This window comes from Trachurus trachurus (genome assembly GCF_905171665.1).
Source record: "Trachurus trachurus genome assembly, chromosome: 20".
Classification (NCBI taxonomy): domain Eukaryota; kingdom Metazoa; phylum Chordata; class Actinopteri; order Carangiformes; family Carangidae; genus Trachurus; species Trachurus trachurus.
In genome coordinates this window covers 23,730,600-23,743,602 of record NC_139911.1, presented here as the reverse complement: position 1 = coordinate 23,743,602, position 13,003 = coordinate 23,730,600, and the positions used below count along the sequence as shown (strand labels likewise).

The 13,003-nt window shown below is 42.1% G+C and overlaps 1 protein-coding gene across 1 annotated transcript in view; it reads left to right on the top strand.

The window, feature by feature from the left end:
- Positions 1-13,003, top strand: part of LOC311003924 (receptor-type tyrosine-protein phosphatase mu-like) — a 171,614-nt gene that overhangs the window by 134,776 nt on the left and 23,835 nt on the right. The window contains exons 21-24 of the mRNA XM_083995836.1: positions 2,542-2,654; positions 3,403-3,477; positions 5,290-5,316; positions 9,166-9,356. Coding sequence (XP_083851962.1) covers positions 2,542-2,654; positions 3,403-3,477; positions 5,290-5,316; positions 9,166-9,356 — 406 coding nt within the window. The remainder of the gene's footprint in view (positions 1-2,541; positions 2,655-3,402; positions 3,478-5,289; positions 5,317-9,165; positions 9,357-13,003) is intronic.

Here is a 13,003-nt window from a genome sequence, read left to right as displayed (position 1 = left end):
GTGCATCTAATGACAGACTGTACTGATCAATGTTTCAAGTGGCATACAGTATGATTTAATATATGTTGAGGTCGACAGGTTCTGTTGTAGCAGTTTAGAATTTAGCCTCTTCATGTTTCAGCTAGTTACAGTAGCTTATTTCATAATGACACATCGAGACTGTAGATCCACCAGACTGAGTGAATACACGTTGATCTCTTTAAAGGGATAGTTCAACATTTTGGCAAATTGGCCCATTGCCATAATCCCTGTAGTTTTAGTAGTAGGTTTGTTAACTTTAATTGTCGGTGCAGGCTGTTTTTAGAATGGCGGAGCAGAGCCGCAAGCTGCTCAGAGCTACGCTACGGATGACAGTTGTTTTCGAGGCAAATGCAGAGACTGCTTGCCAAAGAACTGCCCCCGACGAGAACGCGCCTCAGGGGCTTTCCATGAATTTACCTCTAAAACAAATCTGTCTGGTAACGTTCTGTTATTATCTCATAGCGTGGTGAACGTGCAGGTCACAACTTGTCCACCAGAGCGTTGTGGAGTAGTTGGATTGTGTATTTGATGAGTTTGATGAGGGAAACCAAGAAATCCATAGCGTAGCTCTGAGCAGCTCACGGCTCTGCTCCGCTGTTCTAAAAACAGCTTGCACCGATTAATTAAAGGTAACAAACCTACTATTAAAACTACAGGGATTATGGCAATGGGCCAATTTGCCAAAATGTTGAACTATCCCTTTAACATATTTTACTGTAAGTGATGACATCAGCATGATTTGAAAGTTCATTGGATCTCCAGATGTTTGTGGAGATTCCAGCTTGGCCTCTGACTCCACCTCCACCAACAGCACAGAGGACGGTCCAGGTGAGGAAAACTATCATTCACTTTTACCTTTGTTAGAACCTGAAGGTCCAGAACCTGCAGGTCCAGGGTCTGTTTCTTCCCACCCGCCCCTCACTCTGCTCCACTCTGCACCACATAGTGGGGGTCGTCTCAGACCTCAGGGTGGGTGGGGGTCACTGTAGTGAATTAGTTAAACATGGCAGAGTTACACAACCTGTGACATTTGACCTTTTCAATGACAAGTGGAGGTTGTTGGTGAGTTAAGGGGACAGACAGACAGACAGACACACACACACACACACACACACATACACACACACACACACACACAGCTATACATGATTGACAGTGAGGAACAAAAAGAAGAAAAAAATATGGAGAAAAAAGCAAAAAAAGGAACCTCACTGTGGCTCAGAGAGTGTGTGTGTGTGTGTGTGTGTGTGTGTGTGTGTGTGTGTGTGTGTGTGTGTGTGTGTGTGTGTGTGTGTGTGTGTGTGTGTGTGTGTGTGTGTGTGACATCATTCACCTCTCAGTTTGATGGCTGTCTGGAGCTGTTAGACTGCTGTCACACATAAACACACACACACACACAGACTCACACACTTGTGCACTATGAGCTCAGCAGATAGATAGATAGATAGATAGATAGATAGATAGATAGATAGATAGATAGATAGATAGATAGATAGATAGATAGATAGATAGATAGATAGATAGATAGATAGATAGATAGATAGGTAGATAGATGTCAATGTGAAACTCTTGTTTGATCTGAACTAACTGTCCTGTCACATGTTTGTGTGTATCAGGACCAGAAGTCCAGTCCAGTCCAGTCCAGTCAGGGACGGACCAGAACCAGCTCTTCTTCTGTGTCCGGCCTCATCAGCATCAACACACTGGAGTGTTATATCGCTGCACATAACAGATATTGTCCATACTGTGATCTTTTGCATCTTATTCTCTAATTTAAACCTCTGCTCAGCTGGAGTTGTGTCATTTTTCAAGTCATACTTGTACCTTGTAATACCTGTAGTATATGTGTATTAATCTTTTCTGACTGTTGAAGTGTTTTCTAAATTTTTTAATGTGTATTTGTATATAAGTGAAAATATAAATACATATAATATAGTGAACTGTGAGTAAACTTCTTCCTTGGTGTTGACATCCGAACAATAAGATTCATTGGGGTTAGTGATGAGGTTTTAGCTGAGAAAACTGGGTCATGATCTGTTCCTACCACCTTAACATATAATATATACAGTAGTAAACCACAGACAGCAGATGTATGTAAAGTCACGTGACAACTTATAACCCTACACCTTCAAATCCCACTCATACCACCTTAACAGGCCACGTCCACAGTCAGCTCTATATTCATCTGTGTGTCTGTGTGTGTGTGTATGTCAGAGAGCACAGCACTCGATGTGTGCATCAGCATTTCACCTCAGAGACACTGACAGGGCACAGAGAGCATCATAGTCAGGTGCCCCCCTCCCCCCTCCCTCTCATACACAATGATAGGGAAACAAAGTGGAATCACAGCTTGGTGTCAGAATCAGAACAGGAAATGAACCCAGGCTCTGATTCTAATTCTGATTCTGAATCAATATTAATCTTAATCTTGACCTTAACCCTGAACCCGGACTGGGACTGGGACCCTGACCCAGACTCACACTTGGACCCTGACGTGAGTTTGGTTTGTTTTGTCTACAGGAAGCTGGCCAAGAAGAGGAAGGAAACGCTGAGCTCCAGACAGGAAATGACTCTGATGGTCAACAACTCCCAGCACACAACCATGGCAGACACACACACACTAAATGGACGCAGTGAGTACAACACACACACACACACACACACACACACACACATAAAGCACAAGTCTGGTGTGAGACAATGAAAACAGTTTATCTGATGAGAGACAGATGAACTGAGAAGTGATAAGGGGAGGCGAAGAGACAATGACATAAAAAGACAAAGAGGACAGAGGCAGGAGAGAGAAAACAGAGGAAGAGGAAGACCCAACCAGAGACGTCCTCATCCTCCTGTCCATCCATCCCGTCCACTGTGTTCAGTATTGTATGACAGACGGACAGGAGGACAGGAGGACAGGCCTGTCCACTGTAAACACGACATAATGAATTAATAATCACTCTTCACCTTCACCCTCCTCACCGACGCTGGAATGAAGGGATGAAGACACAGACGAGTGACTGCAGGAGATGTGAGCACATGTTTTATCATGAGGTGACTGTCAGAGGCAGCCGAGGGCCACAGAGAGGGATGATGGAGGGATGATGGAGGTGTAGAGGACGGAGGAGTCGACCTTCCCTCTGGCTGTCACCTCCTCTCAGCTCTCTGTTTCTTCACTTCCCTCTGATTTCATCCATAACCACACAGCAGCTGCAACAGGACCAGTTTCCTGTTGATTACCGTCTCCATCCCTTTATTATTGTCATGGTTATGATTAGTAGATTATTATGTGACATGAGGCTAATGAGACTGACTGGTCAATAAAACAAGCATTTTAAAAAATCAATCATATTGATTAGAGTTTGTTGTTGTCTCTCTGTCCAGCTGTGTCGTCTCCGTCCTCCTTCACCCTGAAGACAAACACCATCAGCACCACCGTCCCCAACTCCTACTACCCAGGTAACGGCTGTGAGAGAGAGAGCAGGTGGATCAGGTCCACACTCAGACCAGATGCACCTCAGACTCTAATGAGGACTCAAGTCCAGCAGAACCAGGCTGGAGCTGCTCTCTGTGATAGATACACTGTAACGTGATACATAGAGAACAGAGGAACCATCTCATTGTCGTTATCACAGTTGTTTTCTATTGCTAACAAGCACTGGTGAATCACGTTTCATTGCTTTAACACAAAATGCATTGAGTGACCACACTCACCAAAATTCATCAACTCTTCTCTCAGTTACTAGTCCATCACCTGCAAAACACTGAAGTTTTACAGCACATTGTTTAAATGCTAACACACTTCGTTCAAAACAGTTAAATACACAATCCAAAAGAATGATGAAAAAAACATTGTGTATTTCTGCTGCAGCTACAGTGAAATCTACAGAATCAAAATATTGACAATATGTTAAATGAAATATGAAGACATTTTGAAAATATTGATTCTGCTTTTTTATTTACAAGTAAATTTATTTTTCGAGAAGAACTGTAAATCACTACGCACAATACATGTGCTGTAATTGAAGCAATATGATGTGTTGCTGATTAATTCTTATTACAATATACAATAATTTAGTGCACTCATTGAAGGGCTTTAAGTCCCCCTAAACCAAAAAATGTCAATGTAGTGTTGGGTTCTGCTACAAGACATTTCGGCAGCAAAGTGGCTAATGCAGCCACAACTGAGCATTTTAGATTTGAAAATGCAGTTTCAAAGCCAGAGTCTGAAAAAGTTGGATTCAGTTTTTCAGCACTCAGTCAGATTTAACACGTCATAATCCTTAGCAACCAATCCCGTTGTTGTTTTTTTGCAGCTAGATGTTCAACAACAGTGGTTGACGTGGCTGAGAGGTGATATTGCTGCTTTGAATGCAGGAGACCAGGATTCGAATCTCAGAGCAAATCACTCGTCTGCCCTGCCCCCGCTGACGCACACCGCCATTACTGAGCAAACCGGTGGTGGATTTGCATACTCGTGAATATTCATATAACCTGGATTTTTCAATGAGGGAGAAATAGTAGACGTGTTTTTAGCCCCTTTGAGAGTTTTTTTTAACAACTTTTTGTGGAAAAGCAATATTAATCAAAAAAAAAATCATAGCAGAGCATTTTTTACAAATTTTAAAATGCCTCTTTAGGGGGACTTTAAATATTTATTTATTTATTTATTTCGGACATGTTAATTGCAACATGACCGAAAGGGAAAACGGGAGAAGCACAAAACTTATCAGGTCCCGCCCCAATTACCATTCAGAATACATTAATTTCATCACACACAATATGTTTTATATGATAAAATACTGATTTATTATCTGAAAAAAAAAACATTCAAACCTAAAAGATAAAATATATGTTATGTATAATGCTCTCTGTTGTTAGTGACAGTGTTTAGTTGGTGAGAAACAGATTTGGGGATTAGTTGAACAGAGATTTTTGAAAAAGTAGCTTCAGTATTGACCACTGCTTGTAAGCAATCGAAAAAAAACGACATGTCTTCAGCCTGGACATGAGTCCAGTCAGGACAACCTGTAGCCTGGACGGTCCAGCTCAGACCCGGTCCACATCCAGGTGGTCTGACTCTGACTCTGCTGCGTTGAGGCTTTTCTATAGGGAGCTGACTCTTTCTTCTTCTGCTCTTCTTTTTCCTTTGTCTTGTCTGTGCACCGTCTCTCTCTCAACCTGTCCGTCCACCTGTCTTCCTCTGTCTCTGTCTCTGTGTCTGTCTGTCTGTCTTTCCGTCTGTCTGCTGCTGACGCCTCCTGGTGGCAGACCCCTTCGTACCAACAGCCATTCTGGGTGAGACACTTTCTTTCCTTCCTAGGGCAGAGAAGTCAACCTGCACAGGTAGACAGAGAGAGAGAGACAGAGAGACAGACAGGAGAGACAGAGAGAGAGGTGAAAGGCTAGAGATGAGGATGGAGAGAATGAGAAAAGAGAGAAAGAGAGAGTGATATTCCATCCATCCCTGCTTGCTTCTCGTTCAGCTGCTTTTGGTTCTTTGACTTTTTTTTATTTCTACTTTTGAAGATTTTACAGTTTATTTGAATCCTTCATCATAAATTTCATTTATTTTGTTGATAATTTGATTTTTGTACCTTTTGTTTTTCTATTTTTGATTTACTTATACGTTTCATTTGATAAATAGTTTGATATATTTTTTTGTTATCGGTGAATTTTGGTTGTTTACCTGTTTTCTCTGGAAACAACGGTGGTCTTCACTTCATTCCTGCATCCACAACATTCTTGCGTGTCGTGTTGACGTCACGTCTGTCTGTGACCTCGAACCTCTGCATGGACACAACATGGCCACATGGACTGGGGGGAGGAAACCAATGACAACCAGAGAGGAGTCAGTCAGAGTCCTGTTAGCTGTCTGTCTCACTCTGGACTGTGTGTCACTCTCCTTCATGGAGTCTCACATGTTCTGCATTCACATGAACCTTAGAGCCGACATCATTCAGTGTCTCAGAGCTCCAGCTGTCACCATGACACAACTTAGACCTCAGCACAATCTAATGCAGACTATTCACTTACTGGAAATAACAATCCCTTCAGTATATTAAATATATATTGAATCAGGCCAAACATTAAAGAGTGTAATATAATACATAACATAATACGTAACATATAATAACAGGTTCATAACCAGAGATGTTGTTGTTAGTGATAATAATTATGACACTAATGAAGACTGAAGTTTTAATTTAATATTTAACAGCTTAGAGGCAATTTATTACAGCTTTATACTGATCAAACTAATCAATGGACCAGTATTTAAATTACACAGTTCAACAAACCAGTTATAGATTATGCAGAATCAACCAGTTATGAATCGATTATTGTTTAGTATTATTAATTGTAGAAATGATATTATTAGTTATGTCTAAGTATTTAAATGTCAAGCTGCCTTTTAACAAAATAAGAACATGAATCTCACTGGTTCAGTAGCTAAATCTAATTCACTCATTCTAACTGATTTGTAGTTAAAGGGTTCATTGAACTGAAACCAGCCCTAGTCGATGTTTAGACAGGTCTTTTGTTGTTGTTTATTTGTTTGTTTGTTCGTTGGTTGGTTTTTTAAAAAAAAGAAAAAAAGAAAAGAAAAACAGCCAGGCTGATAGAATAGCCATTCTATAAAATGTAATATAACACAAGCACAGACAGATGAACATTGTAAGCATCTTATCAGTCCTAATATTAACTTGAATTAATCGCCTAATAAATGAAGATTGAATGAAGAAGTGGCTGCGTCCTCCTCAGGTAGTGTTGTTGACATTGACCAGCAGAGGTCGATGGGACCAGATTATTATTTCACTAAAATCAGTTCATATTCTGCTACATGATTAAGATAATGGTCAAAAAAACTGAACATACGCACACAAACACCACAGCAGAAGACAAATTACCCGTAGAGATATTATATTATATTATATTTATCCAAATGACAGGGTTCCAGTATAACGACAGTGAATTGAGGCTCAGAGTAGAAGTCGGATGTTTAGAACCCAGTGTTAGCACCTCTCACTCTTTGTTGCTGCTCTCTCCTCAGGCTGTGTTAGAAGCAGGACAGACAGGCCAAACTAAAGTTGTTGCTTATACCCTGTCTCCTCTCTCTCCTCCTTCTCTTTTATCTTTCTCTGTGTAAAGTGCCCATTAATGGTAAGTGGTTAAATTTGGGGCTAAAGGGGGGAGAATCATGTTGGGGGGTGGGGTCACCGCTGCGCATGGAGCCACACCCATCACCTGCTGTGATGTCATCAGTTAGCGTAGCGACGCCTCATTATTTACTCCTCTGTGCAGTTGTGACATCACGACCCATCACCCCATCCGCATCATGCGTCGTCGTCATCGTTGCCGTGGTTGCTTCACCCGTCCTATCACAAATCACCACCACCATCACATCACCACCCATCTCCTGATTGGTTGGGCTGTTTGGGATAGAGAGCTTCTGATTGGTCAGTCAGCCCCCAGGCTAGCCAATAAGAACAGAGTTAGAGAGAGTAGTGGAAGGTGTGTCCGCCGACTTGTTGAAATGTTCATGTCAGAGTCCTGGAGGGGTTTCAGGGGTCAGTAGAGTCCAGTTTATCAAAGAGGTTTGTTCTGTTCCAGGACTCTGAACTCTGCTCTTTTCACACTGCAGCTCCAAGAACTTGGACCACATCCAGACAGGTACTCATACTGGCCTGTACTAGATCTGGACTAGTACTCATACCTCGCAGTATCGGATCTAGACCAGCACTCATACCATGCTGTGCTGGATCTGGATCTGGATCAGCGCTTAGTTCCTCGCTTACAATAAATTCAGATGGAAACTCCATTTGCTTCATCACATGATTGATTTGTGACGGATAGTTTCAGCAGCAGTGTGAAAAGAAAACGGAGCCAATCACCATCCTCTCTCTAGTCATGTGATGTGATGTCACGTGATGCGTGTGCCATTCATTTGTGTTGCTGTAACAACAACATGGTAGCTGTGGCTGTAGACCAGGTCTGACTCTGGGCAGATCCTCATCCTCTACTGCCTCTAATCAGTCATCTGATCACTTCTATCATCTCTCTTGTGTGTTACCAAAGCTCAACACACAAGTGATCTCAAATGATTTAGTCATGAATACCAGACTGTGTTTTTATGGCAATGGTTCTCTAACTAGGGTCCGGGGACCCCCAGGGGTCCTTGAGAGGGTCCAAGGGGGTCCCCAACTTTTTCCTGAAATGTTACCACTTTTTTCTAGAATTTTTAAACTTTTTAATTTTTTTTGAGAAGATTTTTATTATTATTATTAATAATAATAATATTATCCTTTATTTTATTATTTTTATTTTTTAGAAATGTTACCACTTTTTCTAGAATTTTTTAAAAAACATTTTTTTTTTTTTTTGAAAATTTGCCAGCTTCTTCTAGAATTTTTTTGAATTGAGAAATTTTATAATTTTTTTCTAGAAAATCTAGAATTTAAATTTTAAACGTTTTTTATTATTTATTTTTTTTTAGAAACCTTGCCTTTTTTTGAGAATTTATACCAGTTTTTTCCCTGAAATTTCTCCACAATATTTCCAAAAATTCATGCCATTCATTGGCCCTAATTTGAACGTACAATGACAAAATGAAAGTAACGTTCTTCAGTCTCATATCTCATATTTGTGTATTTCTGGTGTTTGCTTCAAAAAATTGTAGGTCCTTGATGTATTAAAGTTTATGGAAATGTTTGAAAAGTGGGAGTGGTCTTACAATTGAGGAGGAGACAGACTTTACTGTTGAGTCTAGATGAACTGACTATAAAACTGAAGGTGGTTCCCACTCACAGTGAGTCCACTCCAGTCTGCACAGTCTGTAACTGGGCTGGTCTCTACAGTCTGCACTTACTGAATCTGAACCTAACTAGAGGTTAGAGCTGTTCTGGAGCTGTGGTCCAGTCAGGTCCAGACCTGATACCAGGAGGATCCACACCTCCTGGCATCAGGAGCCAGACGGTCTACAAGTTGTCCTGTGTTTTGACCCGGTTCAGTGTGTTCCAGTCCATACCATGTTGAGATGTCATGGGACTTGTGTTCAACATCACATATTCATCATCATCATCACAGTGAGTGTTGGTGTCTGCAGCTGCAGTCTGATCCGTCTTCTCCCCCTCCTCCCCCTCCCCCCAGACGACAGTCACACCATGACCAGTGAGACCAGCAGCCTGGTCCAGTCCCACTACAAGCAGCGGGAGTCGGAGCGGGAGGCGCTGCCCTACCAGACGGGGCAGCTGCACCCGGCCATCCGGGTGGCCGACCTGCTGCAGCACATCACCCAGATGAAATGTGCCGAGGGTTACGGCTTCAAGGAGGAGTACGAGGTGAGGACACACACACACACACACACACACACACACTGGGAACAGGCCATAAACTCTAATTCAAACTGTATTTTTGTGCTGCCCTCCTCCACCTTTCCACAGTGCAGTGCAGACAACTGTGGGGGCGGAGCTACAAAACAGTGACATTGTAAAGACACTTCAATTGGCCTTTCAATTACAAATTGACTCTGCTGTCATGTGACCTGCGGCTTCGTTCCCTCCTGCTCTCCCTCGGGACACAGGAAGCCTCAGGTAGTGACAGCAGCTAGTTCAATTTGTAGAAACAACTTGACATGAATAGCAGCAGCATTTTAGAGCCAGGTGCTCAAGCAGAAGATAAAGACATCCTTCTGATGATTATTTATTGAAAAATAAAGTTATGCACATTACAAAAATGAAGTAATTTACATATTTGCTCATTTTAATAGCCTACACATTCAGATGTGAGGGTCTGCAAGATTTAGCACATTCATGTGGTCTAGAAATAATTCAATTTAAATTCAAATTATGATAAAATCTTTACCTAGGCAGAGTGTCACTGGCCCTAGCATACGACAGTGTTATAAGAATGTTTAGCTCTGAGCCTTAGCTCAGCTGAATTTATTAGAAACACCAACAGCTGGAGACTATACTGTTATTTCAGCACAGCTTTAAAAAGCCCTCCTAAGAAATAAACACTTTGACACTGAAACGCCACAAAACGATCATTTTACAGTAAACACAGCTGAAGTCACGGCACAGTCTCTGACTAAATTAACTGATGTGTTTGTGGATCTTGTCAGATGACACTGTAATGACAGAATCAGCATCCAACCAGAGGAGGTCCAGGCAGAGACTAAACTAGGTCTTGTTGTGTAGTGGGAGGCGGTTGCAAGAGTTTCATAATAGGTTAATTTTCTAGTAATGACAAGCAATGCAGAGAGTGAGACTCAGGGCAAAAGGCCATCATTACTTTGTTCTGACCAGTGATGGAAAGTCAGGGAGAAGTGGATGCTGCTGTTGTTGATGCCATACTGTTATTATAAACTATTATGAAATAAAAGGTTTTAGTTACATTAGTTCATGTGCAGCAACAACGTGTCACATGAGATGAAAGATCAGAGTTTGGAGACACTTGAGCCTGATGTGTCAGATGTGTGTGTTGAACAGCCATCGGTCCTTCTGAGCTGTGAAAGGGACCACAGCTGCCTCCAAAGGTGTTACTGTGTGGTTGCTAGGCTACTTGGTCGTTAGGATGGCACATCAATCAGTGACACTAGGGAGTCACTAATTGATGTTCTATGCATTGTTACACAAACACAACAAAAACAACCACAAATCACACACAGGTGTCCAGGATGGTCACCATGGTGTTTGTGAGGGTTCCTAAGGTGGAGCAGCATCAGGTTCAGATAAACGACTTTTACAATGGATCAGCTGAGTTCATCTATCCACCTTTTTCCGAACGTCAAAAACGTAAGCCGGATTTGCTCTTCCGGTGGAATTTTATGTTTACGTTTCCATGGTTTCGGTAGCCGCGGTAAATGCACAGAATTTTTTTTTTCCCAATGAAAATCTGTAAAACGCATGGATCATCACAGCAGCTTTTAACAATGGATATCACACAAATTGACATCCATGTTAAAAGCCAGCGTTAATAGATCCATGTGTTCACCACAACTATGACAACGACTGAAAACCATGGAAACGTAAATGTACAATTCCACCGAAATTGCAAAACCAGCTTCCGGTTTTGCCCATAGATGACGTTCGGAAACTTGTGGATAAACAGAAAGACAGTCAGAGTCCAGAGACAGAGGGACACAACCTGATGATCCACTTATCAGTCTCTACTGCTCATCGTTTCAGCACAAACCACTAACAGAAGAAGACAAGTGTATTGAGTGTGTGTGTGTGTGCGTTTGTGTGTGTGTGTGCACGCGCACTCCACATGTTTACCCATTTTCATCATAAGAAACTTACTAATGGATGTTACTTACCTGAACACACACTCACACACACACAAGCCATTCCCTGTTTTGGCCCATTAGCTCAAGGGAATATCTATAATGTATCTGTCTGCGTGTGTGAGTGAGTGTGCGTGTGTGTGTGTGTGTGTGTGTGTGTGTGTGTGTGTGTGTGTGTGTGTGTGTGTGTGTGTGTGTGTGTGTGTTCAGGTTGCCCATGGCCTGCCCTCAGGACTAATCCATTATACATACTGAGCACACCACACACTCCAGTATTTTCACCCTCCATTTGCAGAAAGTTAGTGGAGAGGAGCTGTTGACCTGTCTGTCTGTCCATGAGTCTGTCTGTCCATGAGTCTGTCTGTCTGTCTGTCTGTCTGTCTGTCCATGAGTCTGTCTGTCTGTCTGTCTGTCTGTCTGTTCATGTGTCTATCTGTCCACCTGTCTGTCTATTCACCTGTCTCTCTGCTGTTCACCTGTCTGTCTGCTGTTCACCTGTCTGTCTGCTGTTCACCTGTCTGTCTGCTGTTCACCTGTCTGTCTATTCACCTGTCTCTCTGCTGTTCACCTGTCTGTCTGCTGTTCACCTGTCTGTCTATTCACCTGTCTCTCTGCTGTTCACCTGTCTGTCTGCTGTTCACCTGTCTCTCTGCTGTTCACCTGTCTGTCTGCTGTTCACCTGTCTCTCTGCTGTTCACCTGTCTCTCTGCTGTTCACCTGTCTCTCTGCTGTTCACCTGTCTCTCTGCTGTTCACCTGTCTCTCTGCTGTTCACCTGTCTCTCTGTTCACCTGTCTCTCTGCTGTTCACCTGTCTCTCTGTTCACCTGTCTGTCTGCTGTTCACCTGTCTCTCTGTTCACCTGTCTCTCTGCTGTTCACCTGTCTGTCTGCTGTTCACCTGTCTCTCTGTTCACCTGTCTGTCAGACCAATGATCACAGTATGTTTATTTTAAAGTTTGGTCATTTCAGAATAAAATAATTATTTAACCATCCAAAACAGGAAGTGACCTTTACTCTGAACAATGAGCCCAGACTGGGCAGAATGGTAATCCTCAGATTCTGATGGTAGACTACTGGTCAGACTAGTCAGACTGCTGCTAATGAGTGTGAAGAATGATCCAGAAGTTTGTTGTTCTGCTTTTGTTTAAAACATGTAATTAACATTTCCCTGTTGTCATGGTAACATCTGGTTAGTGATTGTGTTGTCAGAAGCAGCTGTTTCCTCCTCCCTCACTCCTCAGATTAACGATCGAATGAAATTCAATGATTGATTGTTAATTCATAAAGTGTGAAGAGGATTATGACCATCTTACATGAAAAGACAACCTGGCCTTTCAAAATAAATGTCAGGAAATCAATCTGAGTTTCCAAAGTAAAGTTTGTTTTTTCTTGTGGTTTTACTCATTTGGATCAGTTTAGCTCCTGATTGATCGCTGATTGATTATTGATGTTTAACTGCTGAGGCAGTAAGCTAGGCTAACAGGCATCCACCTGAGTGCCACACTGATGACTGTTATCTCCCTGATCCCTCCATGCTTCCCCTTTACTAATTAATCTGATTGGACAGCTTAACGAGGTAAGACGCCTTCTTGGTTTTCAGACTGTTAACATCCTGTGTTCATGTCAAATAGATTAGAGACTAGATGGTGGCTACCAGCCAGCACACACATACACACACATACACACACACACACTCTCTCT